The sequence below is a fragment of the Pseudophryne corroboree genome, chromosome 1 (genome assembly GCF_028390025.1).
Source record: "Pseudophryne corroboree isolate aPseCor3 chromosome 1, aPseCor3.hap2, whole genome shotgun sequence".
In the NCBI taxonomy this organism is placed as follows: Eukaryota; Metazoa; Chordata; class Amphibia; order Anura; family Myobatrachidae; genus Pseudophryne; species Pseudophryne corroboree.
The window spans coordinates 416,985,665-417,003,276 of NC_086444.1; the positions used below are offsets into that span (position 1 = coordinate 416,985,665).

The 17,612-nt window shown below is 46.0% G+C and overlaps 1 protein-coding gene and 1 long non-coding RNA gene across 6 annotated transcripts in view; one reads left to right on the forward strand and one right to left on the reverse strand.

Annotated features, from left to right (window-relative positions):
• The first annotated feature begins 313 nt into the window (after positions 1-313).
• Positions 314-8,076, forward strand: LOC134888961 (uncharacterized). The gene is made up of 2 exons (XR_010171197.1): positions 314-398; positions 5,919-8,076. It is a non-coding gene; the product is annotated as an uncharacterized LOC134888961 (long non-coding RNA).
• RHBDD3 (rhomboid domain containing 3) overlaps positions 8,044-17,612 on the reverse strand; it is a 148,066-nt gene continuing 138,497 nt past the window's right edge. For all 5 annotated transcript variants that reach the window (XM_063913338.1, XM_063913336.1, XM_063913335.1 and 2 more), the window contains exons 4-6: positions 9,734-9,899; positions 8,754-8,999; positions 8,044-8,537 (exon numbers count right to left, since the gene is read on the reverse strand). In XM_063913338.1, the coding sequence (XP_063769408.1) occupies positions 8,345-8,537; positions 8,754-8,999; positions 9,734-9,899 (605 nt within the window). In that variant the 3' untranslated portion in view covers positions 8,044-8,344. The remainder of the gene's footprint in view (positions 8,538-8,753; positions 9,000-9,733; positions 9,900-17,612) is intronic.

Genomic DNA, 17,612 nt, shown 5'->3' on the forward strand with positions numbered 1-17,612 from the left:
TGATATCTCATTATGGTATGCAATTATTCCAAAATGCGGAAAAATCCGATATCCAAAATATTTCTGGTCCCAAGCATTTTGGATAAGGGATACTCAACCTGTACTTACAGATTTTTTTTCTTACTCTTTGTTTATTACTTATTCTATGGGTGTTAGAATTTGACTTTCAATAGTTCACATTTCCAATACTACCTTCTCATTCTGTATATGTTTACTTCTGCACATTTCCTTACACCATTGTTCAGACCCATCTCTGATTACTGTCATCTTTGTCCATTGTTCCATTATGTTGTTTTCGGTCTGGCAGGTGGTCAGCTTAGCCTCCTTCCTCCAGCTTCAGGAGCAGCTGGAGCTGCTGGTTAAAAGGGTCACTCTGCTTGAGTACATAATGTGGCCAGGTAACAAAAGCCATGTGCGGCTCCTTGCTACCGGAATGTTTGTTACCATTTCCTACCTCTTGTATCCAGGGGCTGTAAATGTAAGCTTTCAACTATATTTAATCACAAAACTGTTTTTGGGCAGGAGGGACACCGAAAAATGATTACCACAATATATGTATTATTGGTGATTGTTAATTATTTGGAGGCATCACATGCCATTCTGTCATTCGGTTACTTTCAGCATGGGCAGCATTAATTTCACAAGGAGGATGAAATCCTCTGTGGTAGCTCACCAGTATTCTCCCACATATGGTCCTGCTCCGTACACAGTGTCTACTGTGGGGACTCTGAAGGCGGTAGGCCGTATACAGTCAGTAAAAGCTGTGCTGTGCTGGCTGATGGGTGTACTACGAGATCCCGGCGCTCGGAATCCCGGTGCCCAGCATACCGGCACCGGGATCCCGAGCTCCGGAATGCCGGCAGCGGGGCAAGTGCAAAAGAGTCCCTTGCAGGCTTGCTGCACTCACCGTGCTGCGAGCACGGTGGCATTTATTCTCCCTCCAGTGGCACAGGAGGATTATGAGGGAAGTATAACAGTCAGCAATAGCTGTGCTGTGCTGGCTGACAGTGGCTCAGGGGGACTCTGAGGGCAGTATAATAGTCAGCAATAGCTGTGCTGTGCTGGCTGACAGTGGCACAGGAGGATTATGCGGGTAGTATAACAGACAGCAATAGCTATGCTGTGCTGGCTGACAGTGGCATAGGGGGACTCTGAGGGCAGTATAACAGACAGCAATAGCTATGCTGTGCTGGCTGACAGTGGCATAGGGGGACTCTGAGGGCAGTATAACAGTCAGCAATAGCTGTGCTGTGCTGGCTGACAGTGGCACAGGAATTCTCTGAGGGCAGTATAACAGTCAGCAATAGCTGTGATGTGCTGGCTGACAGTGGCACAGGGGGACTCTGAGGGCAGTATAACAGTCAGCAATAGCTGTGCTGGCTGACAGTGGCACAAAAGGATTATGAGGGAAGTATAACAGTCAGCAATAGCTGTGCTGAGCTGGCTGACAGTGGCACAGGAGTTCTCTGAGGGCAGTATAACAGTCAGCAATAGCTGTGCTGTGCTGGCTGACAGTGGCACAGGAGGATTATGAGGGAAATATAACAGTCAGCAATAGATGTGCTGTGCTGGCTGACAGTGGCACAGGAGTTCTCTGAGGGCAGTATAACAGTCAGCAATAGCTGTGATGTGCTGGCTGACAGTGGCACAGGGGGACTCTGAGGGCACTATAACAGTCAGCAATAGCTGTGCTGTGCTGGCTGACAGTGGCACAGGAGGATTATGAGGGAAATATAACAGTCAGCAATAGATGTGCTGTGCTGGCTGACAGTGGCACAGGGGGACTCTGAGGGCAGTAGGCAGTATTACTGTCAGCAATAGCTGTGATGTGCTGGCTGACAGTGGCACAGGAGGACTCTGAGGGTAATATAACAGCAATAGCTGTGATGTGCTGGCCGACAGTGGCACAGGAGGACTCTGAGGGCAGTATAATAGTCAGCAATAGCTGTGCTGTGCTGGCTGACAGTGGCACAGAAGGATTATGAGGGAAGTATAACAGTCAGCAATAGCTGTGCTGTGCTGGCTGACAGTGGCACAGGAGGATTATGAGGGAAGTATAACAGTCAGCAATAGCTGTGCTGTGCTGGCTGACAGTGGCACAGGAGGATTATGAGGGAAATATAACAGTCAGCAATAGCTATGCTGTGCTGGCTGACAGTGGCATAGGGGGACTCTGAGGGCAGTATAACAGTCAGCAATAGCTGTGCTGGCTGACAGTGGCACAGGAGTTCTCTGAGGGCAGTATAACAGTCAGCAATAGCTGTGATGTGCTGGCTGACAGTGGCACAGGGGGACTCTGAGGGCAGTATAACAGTCAGCAATAGCTGTGCTGGCTGACAGTGGCACAAAAGGATTATGAGGGAAGTATAACAGTCAGCAATAGCTGTGCTGAGCTGGCTGACAGTGGCACAGGAGTTCTCTGAGGGCAGTATAACAGTCAGCAATAGCTGTGCTGTGCTGGCTGACAGTGGCACAGGAGGATTATGAGGGAAATATAACAGTCAGCAATAGATGTGCTGTGCTGGCTGACAGTGGCACAGGAGTTCTCTGAGGGCAGTATAACAGTCAGCAATAGCTGTGATGTGCTGGCTGACAGTGGCACAGGGGGACTCTGAGGGCAGTATAACAGTCAGCAATAGCTGTGCTGTGCTGGCTGACAGTGGCACAGGAGGATTATGAGGGAAATATAACAGTCAGCAATAGATGTGCTGTGCTGGCTGACAGTGGCACAGGGGGACTCTGAGGGCAGTAGGCAGTATTACTGTCAGCAATAGCTGTGATGTGCTGGCTGACAGTGGCACAGGAGGACTCTGAGGGCAATATAACAGCAATAGCTGTGATGTGCTGGCCGACAGTGGCACAGGAGGACTCTGAGGGCAGTATAATAGTCAGCAATAGCTGTGCTGTGCTGGCTGACAGTGGCACAGAAGGATTATGAGGGAAGTATAACAGTCAGCAATAGCTGTGCTGTGCTGGCTGACAGTGGCACAGGAGGATTATGAGGGAAATATAACAGTCAGCAATAGATGTGCTGTGCTGGCTGACAGTGGCACAGGGGGACTCTGAGGGCAGTAGGCAGTATTACTGTCAGCAATAGCTGTGATGTGCTGGCTAACAGTTGCACATGAGGTCTCTGAGGGCAATATAACAGTCAGCAATAGCTGTGCTGTCTGACAGTGACACAGGAGGATTATGAGGGAAGTATAGCAGTCAGCAATAGCTGTGCTGGCTGACTGGCACAGGAGGACTCTAAGGGCAGTATAACAGTCAGCAATAGCTGTGATGTGCTGGATGACAGTGGCACAGGAGGACTGTGAGGACAGTAGGGAATAGTCATTCAGTAATGGCTGTGCTGTACTTGATGACAGTGGCACAGCGGGTCCCTGAGGGCGGGATGTAGTTACTGTCCCGGCGGTTGGGATCTTGGTGGTCAGAATACTGTGGCACAGGGGGACTCTGAGAGCAGTAGGCAGTATTACTGTCAGCAATAGCTGTGATGTGCTGGCTGACAGTGGCACAGGAGGTCCCTGAGGGCAGTATAACAGTCAGCAATAGCTGTTATGTGTTGGCTGACAGTGGCACAGGAGGACTCTGAGGGCAGTATAATAGTCAGCAATAGCTGTGCTGTGCTCGCTGTCAGTGGCACAGGAGGATTATGAGGGCAGTATAATAGTCAGCAATAGCTGTGCTGTGCTCGCTGTCAGTGGCACAGGAGGATTATGAGGGCAGTATAACAGTCAGCAATAGCTGTGCTGTGCTGGCTGACAGTGGCACAAGTGGACTCTGAGGGCAGTAGGCAGTATTACGGTCAGCAATAGCTGTGATGTGCTGGCTGACAGTGGCACAGGAGGTCTCTGAGGGCAGTATAACAGTCAGCAATAGCTGTGATGTGCTGACTGACAGTGGCACAGGAGGATTATGAGGGAAGTATAACAGTCAGCAATAGCTGTGCTGTACTGGCTGACAGTGGCACAGGGGGACTCTGAGGGCAGTATAACAGTCAGCAATAGTTGTGCTGTGCTGGCTGACAGTGGCACAAGTGGACTCTGAGGGCAGTAGGCAGTATTAGCAATAGCTGTGATGTGCTGGCTGACAGTGGCACAGGAGGACTCTGAGGGCAGTATAACAGTCAGTAATAGCTGTGATGTGCTGGCTGACAGTGGCACAGGAGGATTATGAGTGAAGTATAACAGTCAGCAATAGATGTGCTGTGCTGGCTGACTGGCACAGGGGGACTCTGAGGGTAGTAGGCCGTATTCAGCCAGCAGTAAGATATTGTGAACTCATCCTACCTGGCACCAGAAGTCAATGTTTTGATAGGGCACAGGGGTTCCCTATTAATGCTTCTGGATAACTGAATGCTAGGTTAGTGGAGTATGTTTCAGGTGGCACTAATATAATTTACTAGTACAGAAATTCTGTTAGGAAACTACTAAAGGTTGAGAATGTGTTATTGCACTTAATCCTAGGAACATATTACTTAGCAAATGGAAACACAGTTCTATCAGTAGCACACAACAATTTATAACATTAAATATATTGGGCTTGATTGTGAGTTGGACACAAAGGGGGTCATTCCGAGTTGATTGCTCGCTAGCTGTTTTTTTGCAACCGTGCGAACGCATAGTCGCCGCCTACAGGGGAGTGTATTTTAGCTTTGCAAGTGTACGATCGCATGTGCAGCCAAGCTCTGCAAAAACGTTTTGTGCAGTTTCTGAGTAGGTCTGACCTTACTCAGCCGCTGCGATCACTTCAGCCTGTCCGGTCCCAGAATTGACGTCAGACACCCGCCCTGCAAACGCTTGGACACGCCTGCATTTTCCCAAACACTCCCAGAAAACGGTCAGTTGCCACCCATAAACGCCTTCTTCCTGTCGATCTCCTTGCGATCGCTGTGCGAATGGATTCTTCGTTAAATCCATCGCACAGCAACGCCCTATGACACGCCTGCGCATTGCGGTGCATATGCATGCGCAGTAGTGACCTGATCACTGCGCTGCAAAAAACATCAGCGTGCGATCAGGTCGGAATGACCCCAAAGTGTGTGTATTTGAAGGAAGCAGCAGTAATAACAGCACATGCACTTGCTCTAGGCGAGGCGCAAAGTACATCAGAAACAAGCTTCTACTCACTGTACGCGCGACATGGAATAGCATGGAAGTATTAATACACGGACCGATCTCGTGTAACCACAACATTGCCGACCAGTTTCCACCCATTTCTGTCCCAGAACAGGCTGGAAATATGCAAAAATGTGTACATTTACCTGCTAAAACTCATTATTTGCAGCCGTATAATGAGCTGCATCTGACTTAGGGTCAGGCCCTTTTGCAGTAAAGGTGTATTGGCATTGCCATAAATATAAGTTGCCTAAAGATATTGATTAACTTGCGCTATAGCTGACATTACAGCCCTGGTGATAGAATTAGCTTGAACTCCAAGTATGCATGCTGCCTGTGTATTCCGTGTGCATGTACTGTGACTGCATGATGCATGTATGTAAAAACAGGTGCATGCTGTTGTGTTTAGCTTATTTTGAGGTATTAAATGCTTTTTAAAGCTACATTTTCTTCAGAATGTAGAATAAAACTTTAATCTGTATATATACTTTAATCTGTATATATACTTGTTACATTTTTTTTTTTTTATATTTACATTTTTATAGCTTAACCTATTTTTTTTATTACCGTAAATGTTTCAGAAGCTCTGTGATAATGTTTTTCAAAAGAAAAGCAGCGTTGGTGCTTAGGTGACTGACTAGTAAAGAAGCATCAGTGTCAGCAGGACAAATGTGCATGGATGCTATGAAAAAAGACATGTGAGAATGTGATCCAGGGCATAGAATGAACTTTTAATGTATCATATAATTAGTGTTTGCTGGTCACCTGGTTTATTATCATCTAATTTTTCCAATTTAGAAACTGACGCAGGCTCTGGAACAGAACCAACACCAACGGGCAGTAGTGGATTCTATCGTGGAAGGCGCAATGGCCCATCGCTTTACAAAGTTTTGCCATCACAGAATGATGAAGAGGAAGATGAGAGCTATTGATGGTTTCCTCCATGGTGCCATTAACAACCTAATTAGGTTAATCTACCCTATGTGGTTCTATTTGTGCCTTATTTCTATTCTTTTAAAGAGAAATATGGAGGCCCACCGTTTTCTCCAAGCAGTTTTCATGAAACACCTCTCAGGCCTGAACATTAGGACATTACCACATGAATACACATGAATTACCCATGTTTCGTTGTTATATCATATCTGTGCTCAAGCAGGACATGTATAGGAATCTAGGCCTGTTGTGGGTTATCTGCATATTGGATTGAAAATAATACATTTTATGTTACCTGGAAAACCCTCAGTACACCGGCACAGTGAATTGCTGGCACTGTGAAAAAATGGATTTAGTTTGATTACTGTATCCAAATCAGTCCTATTGGGAGTCTATAGGTGAGAATATTGAAAGACACAGAGCCATATGATCCTACAATTTTGGCCCGCAAAAATGTAATTGAAGCCTTTCATATTTTAAACAGTGAGAACAGATTGGAAAATCATCATTCAACTTCTTCCAAAAGTTGCTTGTTGTACTTACTATGAAATAATTAGTCCGGTTATCTATATGGGTATCCAAGTGGTTATCAAACGCCCAGGTCACAGCCAACATTATGCACTATGATCAAAAAGTGAAATGCTGGTGAACATATAGTTACTGCAAGTCGTGTACTAGTGATCACTTGACTGAATCATTTCTACCATTTAAGCAGAATAAACATGCCACTAGAAAACCTCAGGAGCATGTATTTGGTACTATAACACACTTGAACTTTCAGAAGTAAAAAACCCCCAGCTACAACTGAATGTTCTTGTAAATGGAATCTGTGTATCCTGATGTTTATTCCAGCATCTCATAGCCAAACTGGAATTCCACACTCTAGTTCTGAAGACAGTGCACATATAGAGAAGAGAGGGAAGCATTTGGTGGTAATATATAAGTATTTAATTACAAATGTACAGTACATCATCACTTACTATGGTAAGAATCAGTTTGACTGTTGGTGGTTACCTTGGAGAATTTCACCAAGAACAGATGGAAAGAAAATTCCAGCATATCACTAACACTCAGGGAGAAAGTAAAAAAATAAATTGTTTTTCCATTCCAGCAACCTGTCGCAAAATTACAAAGGCATTTCACACAAGGGGGTACCCTCTCAGTGGCATCATGAAGACTACAGCAGCTGGAACACAGGAGACGAAACCACAGAGGATGCCCTCAGTTGTGTGTAACATCTATGGAACGGTGGAGCAGCATGCTGGGATGCAAGAACTTCTGATTGCCTTAGTAGTGTCAGTGATATACCGGTCCGGGATCATTTCCCAGTTCTCCCAGCTGACCACCTATGAGTAAAGTCAATACAGGTTGAGTATCCCATATCCAAATATTCAGAAATACGGAATATTCCCGAATACAGACTTTTTTTGAGTGAGATAGTGAAAGCTTTCTGATGGCTCAATTTACACAAACTTTGTTTAATACAGTTATTAAAAATATTGTATTAAATGACCTTCAGGCTGTGTGTATAAGGTGTATATGAAACATAAATGAATTGTTGGAATGTACACACACTTTGTTTAATGCACAAAGTTATAAAAAAATATTGGCTAAAATTATCTTCAGGCTGTGTGTATAAGGTGTATATGTAACATAAATGCATTCTGTGCTTAGACTTTCCATCACCATGATATCTCATTATGGTATGCAATTATTCCAAAATACGGAAAAATCCGATATCCAAAATACCTCTGGTCCCAAGCATTTTGGATAAGGGATACTCAACCTGTATAATTCTCCCCTTACTGTAAGTGATTCTGCACTTTTGTAATTCTAAATTAAAGTTTATAAGATAAAAATACCCAAGATGGGCTAATACATTTTGTGATTTATGTGATGTTGTTTATAACATAAGAGAGTGTGTAATTTTATTATTTGTTGTGTACACATTTTATTATTTGAAATCCACAATGGTAAAAAACAACAACACTTTGTATAAATAAATAAAACTTTTTTTTATTGAGTTTCTGTTGGAAAATCCCTATATCAGATCCTGAGACATAAGGATTATATCCAGGAAACATGTTCTGGTTTTGGAATGTTCTTGACAATCCATTGTGTTTGTCATCATTTTCTTGTCTTTGTGTGGGCTGCTCTACCAGCCAGCATGTACTGCCAAAAATTGCTCCACTATCATTAGTATATTGCTCTTCAAGCAACACTGGTAAAGTACAGTATTTGTAATGCTCTCTCTTATTGGAGATTTGTAGATAGCACCATGAGCTAATGTATCAGAGGTTTATGTGCCCGTAGTCAGAGGAGCTTAGATGTCCATGAGATGTCTGCCTGTTACTGGCCACTGTAATATCTCTACCAATCTCTCCTTCCACAAGAAGGGACACTGCTCGCTCCACCTTTCCTGTGGCTGCTAATGCAACAACTGCAGGTCCTGTGGGAAATCCCATTCGTTCCAGCTGCTGGAGTCTAAAAAAGAAAAGCCGGATGTAGGTTTGGAGAACGAAAATATAACGATAGAACACAGAGAGAGATAACCAAGTACAGTCATACTGGTAAGAAGAGAAACCTTTACATAGAACGTTAAAGTAGAGGTAATAGTAACAGAATGTCGTGACTAGGCAGGCAACTAAGTGACTAAGGAAGTCCAGTGTTTACATAACAAGATAAATATTAATATCTCACCTAAGTGCTGACACACTGGATTTGTTCAAGGTTAGCTCATGTTTGTGTGTTTCTTCTTGTTCATAATCCCTCAGAGAAGCTAGAATACCAGCTTCTAACATCTCATGTTCCAGCATTCCTGGGTCTCCAAACCAGGCAGAAGTATCTCTCAAATGGGCAGGGTCTGAATTTTGTGTGTTTACCTCCACCATGGACATATCAGTAAAGGGGGTTGATTTGTACAAATCCGTGTAGGAGAATGGAAGTCTGGAAAATAGAAAGGAACATACTGTTTGTTCTATGAAATGATGAAACTACCATGTTGAACCTGTGGCAAGCAATGGTTACTTGTAAAATGACTTTACTGGTTGAGTCTCCCATAACCAAATTTCTGAAATACAGAATTTTTTTAATGTGACTGAGAATTACACTTTTGCTTTCTGATGGTTCAGGGGGCCGGATTCCAATGTGGTTGGTATTGCATAGCCGCAAGGAAGTTCAATACCTTACAAGTAAAATTCAAATGCTGTAGCAGGCATCTGTATGAATAGATGTGTTCTGCCAATATCTGTGATCTGAGTGCTGCATCCAAAGATCACCATTGTGACCATCGATGATCACTGTAGTTGAATAGTCTTTGTAGAATGGTCCTGGTTGCGACTCCTGCTCCACCCCACAAATGCTGCAGCACTTCAATCATGCTATAACTAAGAGGGGGCTGTGAACGATCACACAGGACCTGTTCTGGGCCCAATGTACACACACTTTGTGTAATGCACAAAATTATTAACATTTTTGTATAAAATTACCTTCAGGCTATGTGTACAAGGTGTATATGAAACATACATGCATTCAGTGTCTAGACTTGGGTAACATCCCCTTGAAATCTCATTATGATATGCACATATTCCAGAATATAGAAAAATCAGATATCCAAAATGCTTCTGGTCCCAAGAATTTTGGATATGGGAGACTTGGCCTATATTATCAGCATTTCTTACCGTTCTTGTGCTCTGGAATCCATATCATACACCCTAGTACCTTCTTCCAGAGTTGGTATAAACTGTGCCAGAGGAAAAGATGTCAAGCAGTGACAAAAGTACATTCTATCCAGTGCATGTCTCCTGGTATCTGGAAGGTCTAGGTAACGAAGTAATCCAGCACGACCTGCGGGCTATTTTTAAGGAATTTGCTGATCATGTAGCTTTATACAGGGCATTTGTGGTACTGTAAACATTTATTTTGGGATAGATTTGTGTGAGATAAAACGAGATTTATGGTAAGAACTTACCCTTGTTAAAACTCTTTCTGTGAGGTACACTGGGCTCCACAAGTCTGGACAATGGGGGTGTAGAGTAGGATCTTGATCCGAGGCACCAACAGGCTCAAAGCTTTGACTGTTCCCAGAATGCACAGCGCCGCCTCCTATATCACCCCGCCTGCCAGCACAGGAGCTCAGTTTAGTTAACCAGCCCAATGCAGTAGCAGGAAAAGAGACAACAACGGTTAGTAGCCACATACACCACACTCTCACGACAAGAGAAGTGTCAGCGGCTAATGCCATATCAACCCAAAGAAGCTAAGTGCGTCAGGGTGGGCGCCTTGTGGAGTCCAGTGTACCTCGCAGAAAGAGTTTTAACAAGGGTAAGTTCTTACCATAAAACTCGTTTTCTGCTGCGGGGTACACTGGGCTCCACAAGTCTGGACAATGGAGATGTCCTAAAGCAGTTCCTTATGGAAGGGGATGCACTGTAGCGGGCACAAGAACCCGGCGTCCAAAGGAAGCATCCTGGGAAGCTGCAGTATCGAAGGCATAGAACCTTATGAACGTGTTCCCGGAGGACCACGTAGCCGCCTTGCACAATTGATCAAGGGTCGCACCACGTTGGGCCGCCCAAGAAGGTCCAACAGACCGAGTAGAATGGGCCGTAATGTGAACAGGAGCTGACAGACCAGCCTTCACATAAGCATGTGCAATCACCATTCTAATCCACCTGGCCAGGGTCTGCTTGTGAGCAGGCCAGCCACGTTTGTGAAATCCAAACAAAACAAAGAGAGAATCAGACTTTCGAATAGAAGCAGTTCTCTTCACATAGATAAGGAGAGCCCGTACCACCTCCAAAGACCGCTCTTTGGGAGACAAATCAGGAGAGACAAAAGCTGGAACCACAATCTCCTGATTAAGGTGGAACGAAGAAACCACCTTAGGTAAATATCCGGGACGAGTCCTAAGAACCGCCCGGTCACGGAGAAAAATCAGATATGGGGAACTACAAGACAAGGCACCCAAATCCAACACTCTTCTAGCAGAGGCAATAGCCAGCAAGAACACCACCTTAAGGGAAAGCCACTTAAGGTCAGCTGAACCAAGAGGTTCAAATGGAGGCTCCTGCAACGCCTCCAAAACCACGACAAGTCCCAAGGAGCCACAGGCGGGACATAGGGAGGTTGGATACGCAACACACCCTGAGTGAAAGTTTGAACATCAGGTAAAGTCGCAATTTTTCTCTGAAACCACACAGACAAGGCAGAAATATGAACCTTGAGGGAGGCCAGATGCAGGCCTAAATCTAGGCCCTGCTGTAGAAAAGCCAAAAGTTTGGCTGTACTAAACTTGGAAGCGTCATAATGCTTAGATGCGCACCAAACAAAGTAGGAATGCCAGACCCGATGGTAAATCCGAGCAGGGGCCCTGAACGAGGAGGTCTGGGCGTTGTGGAAGTAGAATTGGACGCTCTGACGATAGGCCTTGCAGGTCTGAGAACCAGTGCCGTCTGGGCCACGCCGGAGCTATGAGAAGCAGAATTCCTTTTTCTTGCTTGAACTTCCGAATTACCCTGGGCAGGAGTGACACCGGAGGGAACACGTACGGCAGCCGAAACCTCCACGGCACTGCCAGTGCATCCACGAATGCTGCTTGAGGATCCCTTGTCCTTGCTCCAAAGACCGGAACCTTGTGATTGTGTCGAGATGCCATCAGATCCACATCTGGAAGACCCCACCTTTTCACGAGGAGTTGAAACACTTCTGGATGGAGGCCCCACTCGCCGGCATGCACGTCCTGACGACTGAGAAAGTCCGCTTCCCAATTCAGGACTCCCGGAATGAATATTGCCGATAATGCTGGTAGATGGCGTTCTGCCCAACGTAGAATCCGTGAGGCTTCCTTCATTGCCAAACAGCTTCGAGTGCCGCCTTGATGATTTATGTAAGCCACTGTGGTGGCGTTGTCCGACTGTACTTGAACAGGACGGTTCTGAATCAAATGCTGGGCTAGGTTCAACGCATTGAAGACCGCTCGCAATTCCAGAATGTTGATCGAGAGGAGAGATTCCTCCTTGGTCCACCGACCCTGCAAGGAGTGCTGCTCCAGCACCGCGCCCCAACCTCTTAGACTGGCATTTGCCGTCAACAGGACCCAGTTGGATATCCAGAAGTGACGGCCTCTGCACAATTGTCGGTCCTGGAGCCACCAGAGCACCGACAGATGGACCTCCGGAGTCAAAGAGATCATTTGAGACCTGATGCGGTGAGGCAGGCCATCCCACTTGGCTAGAATCAGCTTCTGGAGGGGGCGAGAATGGAATTGAGCATACTCCACCATGTCGAATGCTGGTACCATGAGGCCCAGCACCTGCATTGCCGAATGTATCAACACTTGCGGACGAGAAAGGAAGCAACGAATCCTGTCCTGAAGTTTCAGGACTTTCTCCTGAGACAAGAACAACCTCTGGTTGTGAGTGTCCAACAGTGCTCCCAGATGCACCATGCTCTGAGCAGGGACCAGGGAGGATTTCTTCCAGTTGATGAGCCACCCGTGGGCTTGTAGAAACCGGACCGTCATATCCAGATGACGCAGGAGAAGATCTGGGGAATTTGCCAGGATTAACAAGTCGTCCAGATACGGCAGTATCCTGACCCCTTGACGGCAGAGTACCACCGTCATCACCGCCATAACTTTGGTGAAGACTCGCGGAGCCGTTGTAAACCAAAATGTAACGCCCGAAACTGGTAATGGAGGTTGCCAATAGCGAACCTCAGGTATTTTTGATGTGACACTGCTATAGGAATATGCAGGTAAGCATCCTGTATGTCCAGGGAGACCATGTAGTCCCCAGGTTCCAAGGCCAGAACTATAGAGCGAAGGGTTTCCATACGGAACTTGGAAACCTTCACAAACTTGTTCAGTGTCTTGAGGTTGAGAATGGGCGGGAAAGACCCATTAGGTTTCGGGACTAGAAACAGCGGAGAATAGTACCCCCGGCCCCTCTGAGCAAGAGACACCTGTACTACGACTCCTGTATCCAGGAGGGTCTGTACCACCGAATGCAGAGTGTTTGCCTTTGTCTGGTCCGACGGGACGTCTGTCTGGCAAAATCGATGAGGGGGTCGGTTTTTGAAGGCTATGGCGTAACCTCGAGTGACGACTTCCCGCACCCAGGCATCTGAAGTGGTCTTCAACCATTCCTGGGTATACCCTAGAAGCCGGCCCCCCACCCTGGGATCCCCCAGGGGGAGGCCCGCACCGTCATGCGGCATGCTTATCGGTCTTGGAAGCTGGCTGACGGGCAGCCCAGGCTGTTTTGGGCTTCGGCTTACCAGGTTTGGAAGTTCGGGCCTGCTTATGGCACGCCTGACCTTTTGCTTTACCTGAAGGACGAAAGGGGCGAAAGGACGTGCCTTTGGCCTTCGACACACAAGGAGCTGTATTAGGCAGACAGGCAGTTTTGGCAGTAGCCAAGTCAGCCACTATCTTATTTAAGTCCTCCCCAAACAGAATATCCCCCTTGAAAGGGAGTACCTCCAGGGGTTTTCTAGAGTCCAGATCCACAGACCAGGATCTCAGCCACAATATCCTGCGAGCCAGGACTGACGTAGTAGAGGCCTTGGCTGCTAGGATACCGGCATCAGAAAAAGCCTCTTTAATATAGCGAGAATCTGTGACAATATATGACAAGCATTGTCTAGCATGGTCAGAGGAGATTTCAGCTTCTAACTCCAAGGCCCATGCTTCAATAGCCTCTGCCGCCCATGTAGCTGCAATAGTGGGCCTTTGTGCAGCACCCGTGAGGGTGTAAATCGCTTTTAGACAACCCTTGACACGTTTATTCGTAGGCTCTTTTAGAGACGTGACGGTAGTGACAGGTAGAGCTGAGGAAACCACCATCCTAGCCACATGTGAGTCTACTGGAGGAGGCATTTCCCAATTCTTAGACAGCTCTGGCGCAAGGGGATAGCGAGCCAGCATCTTCTTTTGAGGCACAAACTTCTTACCCGGGCTTTGGAGTTCCTGACGTATATCCACTAGGTGGTCAGAGTGAGGTAAAACTTGTTTAATCACCTTCTGACGCTTGAACCTATCTGGTTTCTTGGGAAGAACGGATGGCTCGGGATCATCCGTAATCTGCAGAATTAACTTAATAGCCTCCAAAAGATCAGGAACATCCACATGTGAACTACCCTCCCCATCAGCCGTATCTGAGTCAGAACCTGTGGGGTCAGTGTATGTGCTGTCTTCATCAGACGAGGTGTCAGTGACAGCAGTGGATTGTGAGGAGACAAGCGCTTGCTTAGAGGACCTCTTGGACTTAGGCGAGCGTTGGTCAGACTTTTTAATAGTCAGGGACTGGTTCATCTTCTTTAATTGAGCAGATAAATCGTCCGCCCACGGCGGGTTAGCTGCAGGGACCACATACGGTTGTACTGGCATTGGGGGTCCCATAGGGGGTGTTAGTTTATGAACTAGCGTATGCAGAAGCGTGGAAAAAGTGGCCCACGGAGGGTCAGCATGTGCCTCCGTTGCCACAGTCCCACTGGGGGGCAAGGAGTCCCCAGAACCAGAGCCCACAGCTGCTATATTCTCCCCATATGTGCCTGTGGCTTCAGCAACACCAGCAGTGTGTTTCGCCCCAGAACCGTTACCCTCAGAAGCAGACATGATATAACTTGCAGTATGAGGTAACACAGTACAATTATTAGCAGCACTATATCCCTAAACCCAAACCCCTGCGCAGTGTAGTCAGCACCAGCAGAGATAAAGGAGAGATATGGTGACTAAGTCACAGAGAAAAATACGTAATACAGTATATCTTTGTGAAAATCCTATATTAAATAACACCTGATGCACCAAGCCCCCTCAGGTTATAGAATATAGGGATAGCAAGTTGAGTGAAAGACACGAGATGGACACCACTCAGCTATCAATGCACACACAAATAGTCACAGTTTGTACAATGCAGAGGTTACTACAGACAATAATACTGCACTGGACTAGCTTACACAGCTATATAGTCAATAGATATAACACTACACAGTAAGAAAGTGGATGTATATCACAGGGTAATTGTACTATAAACCCCTGACTAAATGCACTCTTTCTTAACTAACACTGACTAAAAAGGCAGGTAGAATACTTTAGTGTCATGTAAAGGCACAGCGCTGACAACCAGGCGGCTTTACATAGGAGGATTTGCCCAAGCAGTCCCAGGAACAGTGAGCTGAGGAGTAATGGCGCCGCAGACACTGACAGGGAGTGAGGAAAAGACAGAGATACAGCTCCAGGGCGGGAACACTTGCTTGAAATGGCGCCCTGGGGGAGGGGCTTCAGGTCTAAGCCTAATCCCCCTTGCTGGCAAAACCACCGGGTACTGTGGGCGATATTAAAATTGGTTTTAAGAGAAAACCTGACCTGCGCCCATGCCCTGGTGATCTAGTGGGATCGCCTGTATCCACAGTGTCCACCGCCAGCACGCGCAGCCCGCCTCCCACTGACCGCGTCGGATCGCGATAAAGACCAGGTCCCGCGAGCGGGACCCACTTACCACCTCCCGAAGCGCGGCCACGCGATCCTGGAGAGCCCCAGCTGTGTTTGTCTAACATGAAGAAAACCGGAGCCTCTGCTGTAGGTACCCGGCAACCAGGGCTCGGTAGTGTACAGCGCCGCTGGGGAGAGCTGGAGCTGCAGCAGTGAATGTCACAAGACATTACCACCGCTGCTGCCCTTGAAGTCTTCACTTTTTACTTCATAAAAAGTTTTTCTAGGGCTGCTTGGAGCAGCCCCTCTGTTCAGTGCCTGCTTACTGCAGCACCAACTGACAAACTGAGCTCCTGTGCTGGGAGGCGGGGGGATATAGGAGGCGGCGCTGTGCATTCTGGGAACAGTCAAAGCTTTGAGCCTGTTGGTGCCTCGGATCAAGATCCTACTCTACAACCCCTTTGTCCAGACTTGTGGAGCCCAGTGTACCCCACAGCAGAAATAGAACGTCACTAAACTGTTTTCCTTCTTGTCTTCAGTGTTGGACTGGGGCATGAAGGGCCCACCGTGGGAATGCAGTGGTAGGGGCCCATGCTTAGAGGAGTGGCCAGCCTCCAGAAAGGGTGTAAATAGTCACCACCATTAGAGAGTGCATGGTGTGGGCCCCTTGATAAGTATGTATAGTACATACTGCTAGTGCATGCATGATAATGTACCAGATTAATAACAGGAATGAACTGTAGAAAATACACCATGGTCCTGTGCAGTATAATGTAACATATGTATAATTAGTGCACAGTCTGGTACCTGATCCCTAGCGGAGGAGGTGGGACCTTAAGCAATGGGGTGAACGGTGAGTTTCCCCTGTACCCATGTTGGCCAGTCTGACCTTGGATATCTTCCCTTGAGGCCTGTAACAGTCTAGTCTAGAGACTAGACATTAACTGGAGATCATCTCACTGTCTTGGGACTTACTATTTCTATGCACTTTTCATTCAGAAGTATGGGAAGTTCACAAGTGAGGAATCTTGACTATGAGGCAAGCAGTTTGAAAACAAAGTCCAGCCTACCCAGTAGATATGATCTTCTGCTAACATGCTAAGACTGTGACGGGTATCACAGGACCCATCTATGGTTTTGATAAGTTAGAGGCTGTTTGTATGGATGAACAATAAAGAATATTGTGCCAAAGGTTCAGCATTTAGTAAACACACAGTGATTGTGCAGACCACTGTGTGTGAGACAAAATTTCAGAATATTACCCAGACAATTGGGACACAAGATTTGGAAAGGCAACCCAAGTCGCTGGCTAAGCAGTGATATCTGATCGGACGCTAGGAAGTGTGAAATTCCCCTTTGGGACCCATAGCAACATTATGAAGTAGAGGTCACCTCTGACCCATTGCTAAAGCCACAGTAAACACTAAAGTATGATCTAGTCAAAACCAATACGCTGCTATACACTTACTACATAATTACTATTAAATAACAATAGTTACATTGTCTTGCATTTCATGCTATCATTATTCACCTAATTAAAATAGATTTATGATGTATACTCCTAGAGATCTGATTAATATGGCAGAACAAAAAGCCACATGCTAACCATCTTACTTATACTCACCAATACTCTTTACTGCAGCAGGAGGCCTAGTCCTGTCAGATATTTTACTATAATACTTTCCAGCCTATCTTAGTCATGCCATATATTAGGTAGGACATCAAGGTACTTAACACAGGGTAGCGATTTAGATGACTGAATTAAAGAAAAATGTTATTGGAAAATGTGTTTGGATGGAAATATATCTCTACTAAAAAAGCCATCATATTTACACATACTCTCTGGCATTTATTAGGAAATAAACATAAATTAATCAGCTACCTACTCTCATTACCCTCTTGTTCCAAAATCCTGACCTCCCACCAGGGGTGTATTTACTCAAGTTCGAATTGGGATTCAATTTCATGAATCTAAAAAAAATCAGCTGAAATCGATTCTAATTGAACAGCAAAACCCCTTTAAAAAAAACCCTCACTTTCTGGTATTCAATTTTTCATTTGATTTTCAAATTAAATTTGATTTTGGTTGATTTTTAACAAGGGACTTTGTATTCGGTTTTGGAATT